The sequence below is a fragment of the Nannospalax galili genome, unplaced genomic scaffold (assembly GCF_000622305.1).
Source record: "Nannospalax galili isolate Female #2095 unplaced genomic scaffold, S.galili_v1.0 scaffold139, whole genome shotgun sequence".
In the NCBI taxonomy this organism is placed as follows: Eukaryota; Metazoa; Chordata; class Mammalia; order Rodentia; family Spalacidae; genus Nannospalax; species Nannospalax galili.
In genome coordinates, this window is record NW_008345884.1 from 2,194,946 (window position 1) to 2,213,627 (window position 18,682).

At 38.4% G+C, this 18,682-nt stretch overlaps 1 protein-coding gene across 4 annotated transcripts in view; it reads left to right on the top strand.

Moving 5' to 3' along the window:
* The window catches only part of Wdr70 (WD repeat domain 70), a 299,169-nt gene that overhangs the window by 180,625 nt on the left and 99,862 nt on the right, over window positions 1–18,682 (top strand). For all 4 annotated transcript variants that reach the window (XM_008842080.3, XM_029567785.1, XM_029567787.1 and 1 more), the window contains one exon: window positions 176–350. In XM_008842080.3, coding sequence (XP_008840302.1) covers window positions 176–350 — 175 coding nt within the window. The remainder of the gene's footprint in view (window positions 1–175; window positions 351–18,682) is intronic.

Sequence of the window (18,682 nt, forward strand, 5' to 3'; positions counted from 1 at the left end):
TTTGACTTGATGAAATTCAAATGGTTTGCTTTCTTTCCTTGAGTGTTTATAAATGGAAGACTATTGTACTCTGTATTTCTAAAAATAAATACGCTTAAAAGATAAGGTAGACTTTATGGACCCATCCTTATTTTAAACAAAGTTTTAGAAATGATATTCCCTGTTTTCTTTCTAGGACTGTGAGGATCTGGGAAGTTGAAAATCCAAAGAAGCAAAAAAGCGTTTTTAAGCCCCGGACAATGCAGGGTAAAAAGGTTATTCCCACCACCTGTACTTACAGCAGAGATGGAAACCTTGTAGCAGCTGCCTGCCAAAATGGAAGCATACAGATCTGGGATCGAAATTTGACTGTAAGTCAATGACTTTTAAATGATTTTGAAAAAGGCAGCTACCTTATACAGACAAACATCATGTTAAAATACTATGAAGGTCAGTTTCCTGAGTTTAGACTAATTTAAACTTCAGTATTAATCATACACTGGGACTTTTATGGGAAACAGCATTCTAACAAACATTCCAGCTCTGCATTTTCCAATGTTGTATTAGCTTTTAATTTTGAAATAAGTCCACTTTTTTGATATGAAATCAAGCAAATCTATGCTTTAAAAAGCATAGTGTAGCTATATAAAACAAGGAGAGAACTAGAAAATACCCATTAAAGGATGTTAAGGAAACCATGAAGTCTAGAATTATCTGTCCATTGTTTTCCAGTTATTTCTGTAATAACTTGGATAGCATTTTGTTTCAATGTTTTCTTCTGTGACAGTCTATTTTAGGATCAGGTTTTCTTTTTATAGTTTTAGGTCACTATTAGAATAAAGTTTGGAAGAGAAGTGTTCATATAATCCATAGAAATAATAAAAAGCAAAAGTCTTTGGCTAATTCTGTGTTCTTAATAAGCTTTAAAAAGGCCTTTATGTTAAGTGTCCATGGTAAATAAAATATTTGATAATTAAAATGAGTCTAGGTTATCAATGTTAAAATTCTATACAAATTTTAAATTTTACATTTTGTTTATTGTGTGTATACATGTGTGAGGGTGTACGTGTGCTATGTCGTGTGTGAAAGTTAGAGAACAGCTTGCTGGAGCCAATTCTCTCCCATCACATGGGTCCAAGGGATCAAACTCAAACCATCTTCTAGCTTGGGGGCAAGCGCCTTTACCCACTGTGCCATCTCACTGGCCCTTGCAAATATTACAATACAGTTTAGATTCTTTATTTTAATAAAAGCTTCTTGTCAAGTTATTAATTTTGTTAAATATGCGCTGTATGTCAGACAGTATTCCAGGTTTTGAGACCACTGTTCAAAAATTACTGCCCTCGTAGAGTCTGCATTTGAGTTATTAAAAATACATATTGTAAAAATAATTAGTTCAGCCTTGTTCCTCAGACTTTTACATTTTAATAGGATCTAGGAAGCATACTTGTCTTTTCAGGGAATTTAGTCAGTTGTGTTGAAATAAGGTGAAAAGCAATAATGCAGTAAAAATTCACACTGATAATGCTGGAAATATCTTTGGCATTTTCTGTTTGTCAGATCTTTTTATTTCTGTTTTCATCTCCACTGTAAACTCCATAAAGCTTCATAACAGCCCAGAGATTTTAAAACGCCTTTGAATTGTAAACTGAATTTTAACCAAGCAGTAAATCTTTTAGTAACTGGCTTTCATCGTCTCTGGGTACTGCTAATTTAAACACAGAAATTCTAAAACAAGTAGTTTTCTTATGTAGCTTTAATAGTAATGTTTTGAGAATAGTGAATATATATGCACATTTCTCTTAGGACCTGCATTTTCTTTTACAAAGTTGAGTATAGTTTCTTAAGACTTGTCTTGCATGTATTGAAATAATGGCACCTTCTATTTTCAGTTTTATGGGAGACAAAGGCATTTAAATGCCAGTTTTCTTGACCATCTACTCAAGGCTTAAGCCACCCTATTGATCATAGTCTTTGATTCTTTTTGTCAGAATTTAGTAACACATGAATGCATAGATTACTACATCTTATTTATTTATTTATTTATTTATTTATTTATTTATTTATTTATTTACACTTATTTATTTATTTATTTATTTATTTTTGGTATTTTTGAGACAGGGTGTTCCTGTAGCCCCAGTTGGCCTGGAACTCACAGAGATCAGCCTGCCTCTGCCTCCCCAGTGCAGGGATTAAAGGCTTGCGCCACCATACCCAACAGTTTACCACCTCCTATTAGTTACACTTTATTCATTTTTTTATACTAGCATACTAGTGTAAACTGAAAACAAATTATATTGAGAAAAAACTTGCTAGTAAAAAATACTACTTTAACACAGATTAAAACGAAACAAAAACCCCTGTGAACTGTTAGTTCAGCAATAGGAAAAAAGAAAACCCACAGAAATAACAAAGCTGAAACAAGAACACTTAAAAGTAGTAGCTTTTGCCAGGCATGGTGGCGCATGCCTTTAATCCCAGCACTTGGGAGGCAGAGGCGGGTGGATCTCTGTGAGTTCAAGGCCAGCCTGATCTACATAGTGAGTTCCAGGCCAGCTGGGACTACAGGAAGACCCTGTCTCAAAAAAAAAAAGTAGTAGCTTTCCATACAGAAGCTGAAGGGTAGTGTGGTGGTACATGTTTTGTGATGATTAAGTAAAGCTACTGTAGTTGCCACACTTAATCAGCTTCAACACACATTGAAGGCGACACTTAAGGATCTTTCATATCTTTACTAATGAGTGATCCTTGTGTCCTGAAGAGCTCCCTTTTTCCTAGAGCCATGCTAGCCAGGATGCTGACTACCAGCCATTTTTGACTAAATTTCTATGAATCAATAAAATGCAATTAAAATGAATTCTTCAGTCACAGAAACAGCCTTTTGCATTCCCAAGAGCCTTATGTGACTGGGACTACTTACTGCAGGACAGGTAGAAAACATTTCTCCAGGCAACATTCCCCTTGGCTGTGCCTTGCACTTTTAATCCCAGCACTTGGGAGGCAGAAGCAGGTGAATCTTTGTGATTTTGAGGCCAGCCTCGTCTACCTAGTGAGTTCCAGCACAGCTGGGGCTGCAGGGAGATGCTGTCTCAAAAAAGACCAAAAAAAAGAGAAAACATTCCCCTCATTGCAGAGTTCTATGGGTCATTGATGCTCTAGGAGTGGTTGTTTGCCCATGATCCCTTTCATTTATAGGATGATGGCCTGTTTTGGTTTGAGGTAATCTCTTCTTAGGTTCTTCTGTTGATCTACACTGGCTCCCTGGTTCCCCATTCTCCAGTGTAGTATTAAGTAACTAGCAAGGAGGCCAGTACATGGTCAGAGTAAGGTGAGAGAGAGGCAGAATAGTGGGGGATGACATTGGAGAGGTGACTGGATGCCACCTGACTCAGGGCCGTTGCATAGGTTGAACACTTCAGTTTGACACGCTTCTCTCAGATATTCTTTTGACTTTTTTCCCCCCACCTCTTTGAGTTCTTTGCTCAACTTCCCCTTAGCAAGGCCTCCCTGACCACATCTTATTAAAATTGTAACCTTATCTCCAGCAGTGGTGGTTCACCCCCCCTCCCCCCGCTTTTCTTCTTTGTCACCACTTGACATGCCAGGCTATTTCTTTATATTTCCTTCCGGTAGGATATTAGCTCTATGAAAGGAAGGACTATTTGTTTTGTTTCCTACGGAATTCCCAGAGTAAAAAGCAGTGCCTTCTATATAGCTTCTAAAAAGATAGTATAATGGGAAATGGTCAGTTTCTTTCTAAGATGTTTAAAAGGAAAAGCATTAGAAAAACTATCATTGATTTGTGACAGTGAAATACAGATGTGCCATGATAGGGTAGATAAGGAGCTGAATTGGGGTTTAGAATCTTCTTAATGATATGTGAGTTTCCAGGTAGGCTGCATATTTGAATGATTTTGGATTAGTTAATGATAGGTCAACTAAAAAATGTTTTTGTGTCTCTCTCAAGTAAAATTTATGGCTCTTAAAATAATTCAGCATGTGTGGTCTTTTTTTAAAAAAAATTATAAAATTTATTTATTTTCTGTGTGTGGGGGCACACTTGCCGTGCATGTGGAGGTCACCAGACAACTTTCAGGAATTTGTTCTCTCTTTCTGCTGGGTAGGTCCTAAGAATTGAACTCAGGTTATCAGTCTTGGCAACAAGTACCTTTAACCAGCTGAGACATCTCACTGGCCCATGTGCAGTCTTATAAATGTCTGATGACTTTTTAATCATATAAAAATATCATGGGGAGATGGCTCAGCGGTTATGAGCACTGGCTATTCCTGCAGAAGACCTGAGTTCAAATTCCAGCACCCACATGGTGACTAACAATCGTTCGTAACTCCAGTTTGAGGGGATCCAATGCTGCCTTCTGCCCTCTGTGGGCACTGCATGACATAGGTGCACTTACATGCAGGCATAACACTCATACACATTAAAATAAAAATAAATAAATCAAAAATTTTTTTTCAAAAAAATCATATCACATTCATTCTTTGGTCATACTTTGATCAAATAGTATTGCTTCTCTTTAATAACTATCAAGAATCTACAATATATTGGACTGTTTACTAAATGAGCGTACTGTATTTGCATATATTGTGATGTATGTAAGTGTACCTGTGTCTTGCAGTGTCTGCAGGGGTCAGAACAGGGCATTGGATACTCTGGAACTGGAGTTATGGATGGTTGTTAGCTACCATGTAGGTGCTGGGAATCAAACCTGGGTCCTCTGCAGGAGCAGCCAGTGATCTTAACTGCTGAGCCATCTCTCTAGCCCTATGTTTTGACTTTCTTATGAAGCTATCAGAATCTGAAAGTAAAAGCAGTATTTAGTTTTATAAGGGAATTTGTAAGTATATGTACTAAGGTACTAAGATAGACTATGAGAGAGAAGATTTATGAATGACATTTCTTTTCACCCCATAGTTCTCATTAATAGGAAGTCTAGCAGCCTAAACATCCTTCAAATGGACGGTCAGCCTGTTAATATCAAAGAACTTGGAAGTTCATTTCATCCTCATTTCCAGTCTTTGTTATAAATTTGTCATCTATTGCACATTTTAAGTGTCCTATGATTTTGACTTGGAAAGCAGTTTTACATAGTTATTAGTCACTTACTACTATCTACAAATGTGAGGATGTGTGAAGAATTCATTAAAAGTTTATCTTTGGGATTATTTCAACCAAAAAGAACTGCTTTCAGCTTTGTTTTTGAAAGTCTTATGACATTTCACTTTACTGCCAGCCTCAGACATAATCTATGGAAGACCTTTTGGTATCTAATTACTCTATAGTCTATGAATGTAGCTCTGTCTTCCTGATAGTGATAGTACCACAGAGATTCATGTTAAACAGGACCTGAAAAGGATAAGGCCCCTCTTGCAGCCTAGGCTAGTGTCCTTTGCTAGGTGTCTTGTCCCTCCTTTCCACAAAGACTGGTTATTTAATAATAACTTGTAACCTTTACCTATTATAATGTTTGTATGTTGACTGTCAGGAAGAAGGCACTGGTAAGTTATGGAGGAAAAAAATATATATATTTTTAAGAAAACTTCATTTTTAATACAATTGACATTAAGATGTTTGCACATGTGTTTCTAATCTCTATATATTAGATTATCACTAGTTACAGTCAGTTACTTTCTGAGCTCCTTGGCATCTGAGCATTGATATAAAGTCATCAGGTAGATTTCAATGGTAATGTTTTTCACATCTACTAATTATTAAGGAGCAAACTTTTATGCTTTGAAGATTTATTATTTTATTATTTTATTTATATATCCAGTGTGTTACTGAATATGTTAAAGCTGTAATGAAAAGCTTCAAATCATGTAGTTATTAAAAATTTTTTAAAGTATAATGATTAAAAATGGAAAAGTATTTTTAATTTTTAAATACCAAATGATTTGGAAAATATTTCTAATAGCTCACTTTTGAGAAATAATAATGTGCTGGATAGCCTTAACTTGACACACTTGGGTAGAGGGAGCCTCAATTCAGAGAATTGCCTCCATTGGACTGGCCTGTGACCATGTCTAGGGGGCATCTTCTTGATTATTGAGTGATGTAGGAAGGCCCAGCCCACTGTAGGTGGTGCCATCCCTGGGCAGGTGGGCCTGTGTTGTATAAGAAAGCAGACTGAGCAGGGGCCAGGAGAGCAATCCAGTAAGCAGTGTTCCTCCGTGGCCTGTGCTTCAGCTCCTGCCTCCAGGGTCCTGCCCTGAGTTCCTACCTTAGGCTTCCTGATGAACTGTGACCCAGGAGATGTAAGATAAATAAACCCTTTCCTTCCCAAGTTGGTAGTGGTCAGAGTGTTTTGTCACAGCAATGGAGAAACAAACTAGAACATCGAATATAAGTGTTTGTCTCTGTTAGGCCTAATACTGAGACTCTAGAAAAATATGAAGAGACACAGTAAAGTATGTTGCATGGCCCTATAGCATATTTATAAACAACACCCAAGACGTACAAGCAAAACACGTATTATTCAGAACTTCTACTGGTCAGTCCTGTATTCCTAAGCTAAGTAGTATCCTGAGATCAAACTTTATCATCCCGCAAAAACTTCCAGCTAAAAGGAAGAGAGAGGAAGATCAACAGTTAATGTGGTGCTGCCATGTACAGTGTCCTGTCTGGGTGCTTTGAATTCATTTTCAAATTCAAAACTCATAACCTGACAAAGTGGGGATCATGCCTTCATGTCATAAATCAATGATTTCAACTACTGTTCTTCATAAAAAGTATGTTACTGATTCAACTAGCATGTAGGGCTGGGATAGCTCAGTGGTAAAGCCTCCCATTTGCTAGGCACTAGTTTCAACTTCCAGTATCACAGAACCATGAAAACTTTCCAAAATTACTTAAATTCCAATTTGTCAAATATTTTAATAAAAACTATAAGTATTTGTAAGGTTTTTAGAGACCCCCTATATTCCAGATAAAAGTGAAATAATTTGAAAGTCTTCCTGGAGAACTGTTATTCCTCCTCTTCTGTGTGTTTGCTGTTACTGCTTTATTAAGTACTTGACACTTCCCAGGTAGTATGTAAGCACTTTATGCTAAGTCTTTAGAGACAGTAAGGCTATTATTGTAAATGCTGTTATCATATACTGATGAGGAAATAATGAAAAAGAAGGTGAGTTGCCTCCCTAGTGTTAGTATGTAGCAGAAGGAGATTTGTCTTACTTCCTATTTTACTTTGCTTCATTGTTGGTTTTGGTTTTTGAGACAGAGTCTCAGTGTATGGCCCAAGGTGGTTTTGAACTTGCTCTGTAGTCTAGACTGGCCTTGAACTTAATCTTCCTGACAGCCTCTATTTACACTTTTTTTTTCTTTTTCTCTAAATACATGTACACGTGTATGTGGTCTGTGTACCTGTGTATCTGTTTGTCTGTGTTTGGAGACCAGAGTTGATGTTGAGACTGGCTCTTCCTGTAGCCCCAGCTGACCTGGAACTTGCTATGTGGATCAGGCTGGCCTCGAACAGCGATCCTTGTGCCTCTGCCTCCCAAGTGCTGGGATTAAAGGCATGTACCACCATGCTCAGCTTGAATGTCTTCTTTGATTATTCCCCACTTTATTTCCTGAGGCAGTAAATAAAATCTCTTGCTGAGCCTGGAGCTTGCTGATTTGACTATTGTAGCTGACTAGCTTTGCTCTACCTCCTGAGTCCTAGGATTACAGGTGGGATGCTACATCTCTTCTTTATATGAGTTCTGGGATCTGAATTCTGGTCCTTATACTTGTACAGCAGGGGATTCCTGCACTGAGCCATCTCCCCAGCCCCTATTATTATTTTTAGTCATCTTCAGATTTTCAAATGATTATCCCCCCTCCCATGACTGCTGTAAAAAACCATCACAAATTTTTTTGGTTTAAAGGAACACAAATATATATTTTTCCAGTTCTGTAGATCAGGCATCTCATTTTGCTAAAATCATGGTGTTGGCAGGGATGTATCTCTTTCGGAAGGCTCCAAGGGATAATCCATTTGCTTGCCAGAGGCTGCCCCTAATCCTTGGTCCCCTTTCTCCATCTTAAGGGCCAGCAAGAATAGGCTGAGCCCTTCTCACATTGACATTCTTTTCTGCTTCCCCTTACCACTTCTAAAGATTCTTATGATAGTATTGTGCCTACTTGGATATTCTAGGATAATCTCCCTTTTCTTAAAAATAAAATTTATTATTTTTATTTTATCTGTATGCGTGTATTGTCTGCGTGTAGGTAAGTGCACCTGTGTGTAGGTAAGTGCACCTGTGTCGTGCAATGCCCAGGGAGGACAGAAGAGGCTGTTGGATACCCTGGAACTGGAGTTATGGACAGTTGTTAGCTGCCATGTGGTCCTGGATTCGAACCTGGGTCTTCTGCAAGAACAACCAGTGTTCTTAACTGCTGAGCCGTCTCTCCAGCCCCCTAATCTCCCTTGGTTAAGAGCAGCTGATTAGGAGCATTAACTTAGTGTGAAGCTTTCGTTCCCCATTGTCATGTGAGTAGACACATTAACAGATTCCAAGGCATTATGTAGTCTACTATAATATTTAAAAATCAAGATAAGAAAAACGTTTCATGGCCTATGAAAATTTTTGTGAAGCTCAAATTTCAGTATCTATAAATAAAGTTTTATAAGAACAGAACTGCTTGCTTATTGCCAATTCTGTCTGAGACTTCTTGACACTAACTACTGTAGTAGAGTTGAGCAGTATATAGCAAACTATCATCTTCAGACCCTAAACATTTACCACCTGGCTTTTTATATAGTAAAACTGTCACCCTTGGGATAGAGTTTCTAATTAGTTTTTCAGTACCTTACTCTCACATACTAATGAACAGAAAGGGTCTCCAGATATTTGAAGAAATCATGTAATATGAAGTAGAGACTAAAGCAAATGGAGTAGGCAATTTGGGGGAGGGGGAAAGGTTAGAAACTGAAGAAAATTTCCAGAAAAACAAAGCTCCTATAATTAATATTCCCAGGGTAGGGGTTGAGGGTGGAGAACAGTGTATCCAAGAGAGCAGAATACTGCCTCCCCTCAACAAACAACAGCAACAACAGAATAAACCAGAGGAACATTTCAAACTCAAGAAAAAAATCTTGGAAAATAAACAGATGAAAGCAGGAGAAGGAGCACATTGGAGTACTGAAAGCTCCTAGACCAAAACACAGCAAGAGGGAGGGGATAGGAGACTTAAAGAGCAAGTTCAAGGGCTAGCATTTGACTGAAAAGTTCTAGAAAGAGAAAATGCATGTGTATAGAAGGGGGTGGTTAAAAAATACCCTCCAAAGTGTCAAAACTGAAAAAAGAGTGACTTTCCAGATAGGAAGGACTCATCTGGAAAGAATGAAAAGAACATGCCAAGCCATGTATCATGAAAGTTCAGAACATCATGGTTATCTACATGATCCCAAGCACTCTCAAAAAAAGAACAAAATAGAAACACATAGCAGAAGAATAATGAAGCCATGTAATTTAGGCCGTTGGTAAGATAGTTGCTCAAATGCAAGGCTGTGGACTTAGCTCTCTGGGGAGGGAGACCTCTGGCCCAAGTACTGTTCTTGGTGCCCGGGATACTGTAGTGAAGAGAACAGACTGTTCATGCTTTCAAAAGTCTTGAAGAATTTGAAAATTGGTATCTTGTCTCCTGATAGGAGCATGTTGTCCATTCCTTTAAGCTTTTAAAATAATCAAGCTTTTATTTTGAGATAGGGTCTCCCTGCAGCCCCAGCTGGCCTGGAACTTGCCATGTAGACCAGGCTGGCCTCTCACAGGGTTAGGCCTGCCCCTCCTGGGCTTAAAGGCATGTGCTACCATGCCTGGCCCTCACACAAGAAGTTCCTGTTAAGGTTCAGATAGCCCCGCCCCCTCACCAACAGGGTCTCAGGGACTTCTCAAGCTCCTGAGAAACGGAGAACTGAGTTGATAAGCACCTTGGTCTTTGAAGTCAAGAGAAGCAGACTTTTCTCCACTGTTTGGCCAACACAGCAGGCTTCCCCTTTGATCTCTAACAGTCTTGCTCTACTACTCCCCCCCCCCAACTTTAAAAAAAAATACATCTTCCCGCCTTCTGCAGGAAGCAGAAGCCTCCCCCTTTAAAAGACCCTAGCTCTCGACCTGGGCTGACATTTTCCCTGCCCGGAAGGGAATCTGTCCCATGTGTTCCTTTGCTAATAAACTCGATTCTGATGGAGTCTTATCTGTGTCCTGGTGCATTCTCCTGATCAACTGGATTCACCCATAGGCTACTTTTTACCTATCAGTTCCCAGCACTCACTGTGTTTTATTGTTTTTTAAGTCTTTATTCCCCATTAACACTATTATTCTTTGAAGCTGTTTCCTCCTGGTAACTTCCACTTGCTGTAAACTTAAGGCCCTAGGCACCCTTGACTTGGTTGACACTGTCTTAGATTCTTACTGTGCTCTGCCTTCTCTGACATGATTCCCACTGGCTCCATATTAGTATAAAGGGATATGGTCTTTCTCAGTCTCTTGCCAAGGAGATGAGCTCTTTTAAATCCAGTCATCACTACTGTTAGTGATTGCTAACTCAATCTGTTTTTCTTAATTCTACCCTAAGCATTCCTCACTACAGACGTTAGTTCAGCTACTTGTGGAACAACCTCACCAGGATAATATTCCAGAACTTAAGCTCAGTGTACCCAAACACAGCTTCTCAGCTCTTTTAGAACCCAATGTTCCTGTTCACTTTTCTCTTTTTCTTAATTCCCTATTAGAGCTTAAGAATAGTTTCTGCCTTCTTCAGTCTGTGACTGTCTTACCAGTTCTATTTTAGTACCTCTCTATCTGCCCCTCTGTTTCCTTTCTTGTTTTTGTTCTATCTCATCCCCTCCAGCCTGGGTTAGTTGATATCCTCACCTTCTCTCCCTGTCCTCTTGATATACCTGGCCCCAATTTGAATCATGTGAGTTGCACTACTCACTGCTTAGTGCTTATTACATGTCCTGATGAAGCCTTCATTTTCTCAGACTGATGTCTATAACCCATCAGCTTATATCATTGCCCAGTTTTTAAATGTCTTCTATAACTTCCTCTATAAACAGATTTTCTTATCAGGCTTATTATACTCTTTCCCTTACGAGTATTGTGTCATTTGATGCCCTAATGCCTTTTTGTGTACTGAGCGCTTAGTCTTCATTCTATCAAAGAGCCCTGAAGCAAATGTGCCTTCCTAGATACTCTTGGTCAGGTGCTCTATTGTGGACTAGAAGACTAGATATCTGAGTGTGAACCCTGAAAAACAGTCGAATAAACTAGCAAGTTCACATTAAAAAAAAAATCTTCCGGAGCTGGAGAGATGGCTCAGCGATTAAGAACACTGATTGTTCTTGCTGAAGACCCAGGTTTGAATCCCAGCACCCACATGGCAGCTAACAACTGGCCCGTAAGTCCAGTTCCAGGGGATCCGACAGCCTCTTCTGTCCTCCACGGGCATTGCATGACACTGGTGCACTTACCTTCACACAGGCAAAACACGCATACACATAAAAATAATAGGGGCTGGAGAGATGGCTCAGCGGTTAAGAGCACTGACGGCTCTTGCAGAGGACCTGGGCTTGATTCCCAGCACCCACTTGGTGGCTATGAACCGTCCTTAACTCCAGTTCCAGGGGAATCCGAAGCTCTCTTCTGACCTCTGCGGCATTGCATGACATGGGTGCACTCACATACATGCAGGCAACACACTTATACACATAAAATAAAAATAATAAAATATTTTTAAAAAGTCACTTTCAAATCTCACCGTTTTAAGAAGTGAAAAGTACTTCACAGTTTAGCACCTGGTGATGGTGAATTTACGCAGATTGCACATATTTCTAGTTAGTGACATAACTAACATTGGCTTAAGCTCTTGGATAGGGAAGAGATGATTCAAATAATAAAAAAAAAGGCAGTGATTTCGTTGGTATCTATCTTAGCTCTTCTGCCTTTCTTCTCCAAACTAAATAAGCTCCAGGCTAGGTGGCTTCGTCTGCTTATTAAGCCTTGCATTTGTTACCCCTCTTGCCTATAGGCCTTTGCCATGGTTTTTGCTCTGGATATGTTGGCTTATTTTGGCTTCTGGAAATGTTCTCTTGAAGAACCACAGTATAATATAGTAATAGAATATAGGTTGAGAAGAAGATTCTGGAGCCAAACTGCCTGATAGAACAGTGCCTGCATTCTCTCTTGTCCCTGTGTCTTCATCCTTTTGCTGTTTTGTTTCTTCATTGCAGTCATTACTGTGTAACTGTTTCAATAATTTTTCTATTTTTTCCTATTTTTTACATTTTTTATTTAGTGTCTGTATGTGTATGTATGTGTACATGTGTGTGCCATGGCACATGTGTGGAAGTCAGAAGACAAACCTGCAGGAGTAGGTTCTTTCCTAATACCATGTGGGTTCCAGGGATCAAACTCAGGTCTTCAGACTCGGCGGCAAGTGCCTGTACCTGCTGAACAGTCTTACCAGCTCCTATTTAGCTTTTGTGTGACTGCTCATTCATTTCATCTCCCCTCAAGTTTCATAAGGACAGGAACTTTTTGTATTCGTTGTTGTTTCTCTATGCCTAAGAAGATCATAGCATAACAAAGAATCTCTGGTGAGTAATGAATGAGTGAAAGAACGCTATCAAAGCATCATAGGTTTTATATGCAATTGATTTAATTTTCTGTTGGCTTTATTGCTTTAAATTTTTAAATTACTTAATGAAATTTCATTTTCATCACATGAGTATGTTCTTAAAGGTTGTTTGATTAGCCTTTAGTGTTTGATGATGCTTTTTTGTACTAATAGTATTTTCAGCCTGATGTCTTCCAGAACGTATGACATTAATAATAGGTAATATTTATTGAACACTTACTTGAGCCAGGGAATGCTCCAAGTGTTTTTATATACACATCAGTCCATTTAACTCTTGTAAGTTAGTACTCTGAAGTGTTACCATTAGCCACATATATTAAATGAAAAAAAAAAATCCAAAAGAACAGAACAGAAGTGAAACATTTAACCATATGCCAAGGTCACATAGCTAGTAGTTATAGAACCAGGAACTTTAACACTAGGGTCTTGTTCTAAATCACTGGGCTTTGCTGCTTCATGGCTCAAAATGAATGATCCTGGTGGAAATGTGCTAAAACTAGATTGTAAAAGGTTTCAAAGCTCTAAAAATGTACTGAAAATAATTGATTCAAAAAATGGTGTGTAATTCTGTTTTGTCATTGTTTACTGATTTGAATTTAGTAAAATATTTGTATGATCAAAGTGAAATATCTTTTTTTCCTCTTTGGATTTGAGACAGGATCCTGCCGAGGCTAACCTTGAACTATGTAGCCTGAGGTGGCCTTGGACTCTTAATACTCCTCCTGCCTCTTCCCCTTGGGTGATGGGATTACAGGTTTGTGTTACCACACTTGACTCAGAATGAAATATCTTATTATGTATCTCATGCTGACCGAACTTGTGATCCACTTGCCTCAGTCTCTGATTTGATTAGAGGTATGAGCTACTACACCTGACTAGAAAAGGTAATTTTTAAAAAATCCATATTATATGAAATCATAATTAGAGGTAGTCATTTGATCACCATTTCTTCAGTTTCTTTATCCAAAGCATAGCTCACGACTTCCTCTGGAAACCTGGTCCCCAGCTTTGCCCAATTTAATGACCATCAAAGAGAGTAATTTTGGCTATTTTCTCATTATTAAAAAAAAAAATCCCAATTTTTTAAAACAAATAGTCATCAAAAATAGAAAAGTTTATAAAGAAAATAAGTCACTTCTCAGCACACCATGAAGACAGGAATGTTTCTAGATTATTTTGAATACTCACACACTATGTGGGTATGTAGGGTTTCCTGGATGACTGACAATGCCCTTCCCTGCCTAGGGTCTAAAGAGATTGGAAAATAAGGCTTAAGTACTCAAGCACAATGAAGACCAAAAATCCACCCTTATTACAGATAGAGGAGAGGAAAAGCAGAAAAGCCTGCGAACTCCTGCAATGGGACAAGAGTCAACAGGGGCCTCTGCCAGAGCAGCCACAGGAGGACAGGGTGTGGCGGAGCAGAGAATCACTCCATCTGGGTAGCTTGTGTCCAAGAAGGAAAGGAAAGGATTGAGCCAAGAATCTTCATTTACTCTTCCCATATTTACAAATCAGACTAATAAACTAGCTTCCTTCCCAAGGGAAAGGTGAATAAGGAAGTAGACAAAGGATGGGGTGGGAACGTATCACATCAGATTAGGACCTTGAAAGTATACATAAAGGAGGTGCTTTTCCAAGGGTTATGGGAAGCCATAGGTAGATTTGAGAAGAATGACATGGTCCAAGTCATTTTTAAAAGAATCATTCTGGCCATTCTGCATGGAGAGGAGGGGAGTGGAGGAGAAGGGACAGAGGGGAGGGGAGGAGAGAAAGAGAGCTAGGAGAAACTGGGGAGTATTTCAGATACCCAGGCAGTTTCCTGCATGAAGATGGTAGTAGTGGTAAATCCTAAAGAATTTTTGAAGCTCTAGTTGATATTTGGGTATTCCAAGTAAGGTTCATTGTTTTACAGTATTTTAAATTATGCCTTTGTTGTTATTGTTTGAGATAGGGTCTCATGTATCCCAGGATAGCCTGGAATTAACATATAACCCTTGCGGGGCTGGAACTAACCTATAACCCGGGCTGGCCTGGAACTATCACTCAGGCTGGCTGTGAACTGACTTTATTGCCCAAGCTGGCCAGGAACTTGTAGTTCTCTTTCCTTTGCCCCCCGAGTGCTGGATCGCTTAGCACTCACCATCATGCCCAGCCATAAATTATGACTTTTTTGTTTTTTATTCTTTTGAGAGTTGTGTGTTGGTATGAAATAGAGGACTTAATTTGGAAATGATTACATAAATCACATTTTATCATCTCCTGTCATACCACCTAATGTTCTAATAGGAAATAGACTCTTATGAGAATTTGGATTGTAGGAAATGGAGGAAGCTGGCTTTGATTTTGTCTATTTTAGCTAATTTTGAACAATTAATTTAATTTAATTTAATTTTTTTTAAGTTCTACAAAAACTTAATATTGAGAATTTCATACATGTATATAAGGTGTTTTGATTAAATCCATGCCCACTCCCTCCCCTCCAACATTTCCCCCTCTCAAGAGGTAGCCCTAAAATCTTTTAAGGATTAGATACAAGCTAATTTTATTATATCAGTTGGCACTATGGAGTAATGTCCTTCGATACTTTTTTTAAAAGTCCCAAGAAATACAACCTGTTGGCATTTAATAACATGAGTAAAGTCTTTTGCAGTTGTCTAGATAGTGCTGTTGACGTCGTCTAACATGGTCAGACTCTCTGCAGATGGCTAGAGTCTCTAGAAAGCCTATATAAGGGATGCCTCTCTCTAGTAGAGATATTTCCTGAGCTGTGTTTCTCAGCTTCAGGACAGCTATGATTTATTTTGTAAGCTGACAAGGCCAAACATTACTGTTTTAAGCATTATAAACAAAATAGTAAATGTTAAATGTTCATTTAATAGAGCCACTAGTAGGGCTTTTATATACAGAAAGCAAAGACTGAGCCAAAAATGTGGAGCAGTTCTCTGGTCTGCGTGCATTCTTTCTAACCTGCTCTTTGATTCATTGCAAGTGGAGGAGTGATGTAGCCAGTGATAAGCCAGCTCTAAAATGCTTAGTGCTCCAGGGAGTCCTTTCTGTTTTGTTTTGTTTTTCTCCTGCTAATTACCCAAGACTTAGTAATTGACCACGTTTCTTGAAACTTCTCAGAAACTTTTATTTTCATCTGTTAGAATCAAATTAAAGGACATTACAAAACTCTGTTAAACCGCAACACTTCAAAATATTTTAAATATTTACCAGTTCTTTATCAGAGTTTTTGTTGTTTTTCTTTCTGTCTTACAAGTAAGAAAGGGCTAAGTCCTACTTCAGACCTATTTTTAAATTTACCATCCAGGTTTCTGTGTAGATAGCTACCAAAAGTATTCTTCTCACTAGGCATTGTTTACCTTGGGTAGAAAATAGGGGTGCTGCACTGATGCTTAGAGGGCAAGTGGTTAAGGATTCAGCACAGAGAGACTCTATTATTCTGAAAACAGTTCTTAGTTGTATTCCATCTGAAGATATAGAGACATGACATGTACAGCTGTATAATTTTAGCCACCCCAAATTACATTTTATATTATGACCAAATACATCCATAGCTGTGTATAATAAACACAGGTGTTTCAAATTAAAAAGAAGGAGCCAGGAGTGTAGTTCAGCATTACAGTATGTGCTTAGCATCTACAAGGCCCTAGGTTCAATCCCTAGCTCCAAGAAAGCAAGTACAAACATTCTTTGAAAAGAAGTTTACCTCACATTTCTAATCTTGAATTATGTAGTGTATTCTAATATTTATATTCCAGTCTATTCTATTTCTGAAAGTTCTGATTATACCATACAAATTGATTTTATGACCTACTAGAGTTTGAGTAACAATTCATAAACATGCCCCTAGTAAGTATAAGATTTCCTTAACAGCCTTGTGAAGGTAAGGTTTATATTAATCCTTTCAAAATACAACTGAATAAACTTAGAAAGGGAAGTTAGACTGAAAGATCAGATAGAAGAAATGATTTACGCACTGAAGGAAACAGAGGCCATCGTGAATATAGCAAGGCCCTTGACTGCTGAGGGAGAGAAAGAGGAGTGTAGGTATTTTGACTAGGAGGCAGATGAATGCAAAAGATGACTTATGTACCCTGGGGTTTTGCCCAAGCCCTTGAAGACTTCTGGCATGGCACCAGAAATCACTTGGGGTGAGACTGTATTAGGTAGTTGATGTTGAAAAACTACCCAGTTTAGCCCAGGGTTCTTACCCATCAGCTTCCTGCAGTTTACCCTCAGCAGTGTGTTCACTACCACTCCAGCTCAGCTTCTCCAAGTCTGTGTCCTAAAGCTCATTTGTTCGTGTGTTGCTTTCATAATTATTGCCACAACCATATACCACCTTGGTTATATCATTGTTAAGATGGCTTTATTAAAAAAATTCTAAATACTTTAAAAAATAGAGGTGGAATTCACTTAAAATAATGAAAATTTACAGTGCACAATGCATTTGGTGTTTAGTATTTATCACTGTGGTATTCACAGTGTTGTGAAGCTGTCAGCTCAATTTACTTTGAAAAACTGTTTTATCTACACATAAAATATCCGATAGCCATAGCCATCAAGTAATCATCCCTCTCCCCTTATTGCTCAGGAAAACATTGTAACACTGCCACAAATAGAAAATAGAAGATAATGCTGTTTTAAAATGTACTAGAAACAATTACAAATGCCAACTGGATACTGGTGTCAGCCAAAGCTCTGAATCAGAGGGTTTTTTTTTTTCTGTTAAAAAAGAATAATTAGCACATTGTATGTGTGTATGAAAGTATCACAGTGATTTCTGTTATTTTCTGCAATAATAAATGCTAATAAAAATTGTACATACGTTTATTCAACACATGTTCATAGTCTTGTTAATATGTTATGAAATATGAGCCTGGCATGGTGACACATGCCTTTAATCCCAGTACTCAGGAGGCAGATGCAGGCGGATCTCTGTGAGATTGAGGCCAGCCAGGTCTACATGGAATGAGTTCTAGGCCAGTTGGGGCTAGAGGGAGACCCTGTCTCCAAAAAAAAAAAAAATTATGAACTATAGCAAGACAGTTTACCCAAAGAACTTAGGTGGCTTTGTTCTAATGTGACTTATAGAGCTTGAATGGAGAATCTGTCACCTTCCCAGCACTGCCTACTTCAAAATTAATAATGGTAGCAGTATAGTAATACCAGTAAGAGTAATTATTATTATAGTGGTTATTGGTTAACACTCTCATCTGTGCTAAATGCTTTCAGGGTACTTGCTCATCATGCAGCTCTATGAGGTTAGTATTCTTATAGGGCTTTAAATTAAGCAAGGGGACCCAGTAAGGGTAGGTAAACCAGAATTTCTCCCAAGGAGTCTGATCCCAGCACCTGTACTTTCAGATGCGCTCTTGAGCCTCTCAGGGAGTGGAGTCTCATTCTTCTGCTCAGCTGTAGGACTAACAACAAGGGAGAGACTTGAGGACTGTTTTCTAGAGGTTGTTCAAAGGTGAAACATATTATCAGGGGCACACTTGCCTGATAGAGGGTCTGGTTACATAGAAAAATCCCATTTCTTATCTGTTGGCCCACAGAGAACTGGCAAAGCTGGGTGAAATGGAACAGAACCAGGAAAGTGAACAGGGAAGGAATACAGTGAAGAGGTAATCAGGGGAATCAACAGAGTGAAGACTGAGGAAGAGACAATCACTCAGACAAGGAGGGACTACCAGAGGCCATCCCTCCTTAGTTGTGTTTTCAAGTGATACCACTTAAAGTACTTCTAAATTTTTTTAAAAAATTTGACAGCACAACTAGTTGGACTGATTTAGTTGATATACGTGATAAATACATTGCTGAAAAATTGTAGAAAGTAAGCTCTTTTCATGAACACACAATATTTTTAATATGATCATATAGCAATAAACTCTTAACGAAGTTAAAAACATACACCATAATACAAAATGAATTCTTTAATTACAATCAACTCAAACTAGAAAGTGGTAACCAAAAGCTATCTAGGAAATTCTCAAGTATTTTAAAATTGAGAAATAAAATTTTTAAAAATTTTATTGAGCTTATATATAT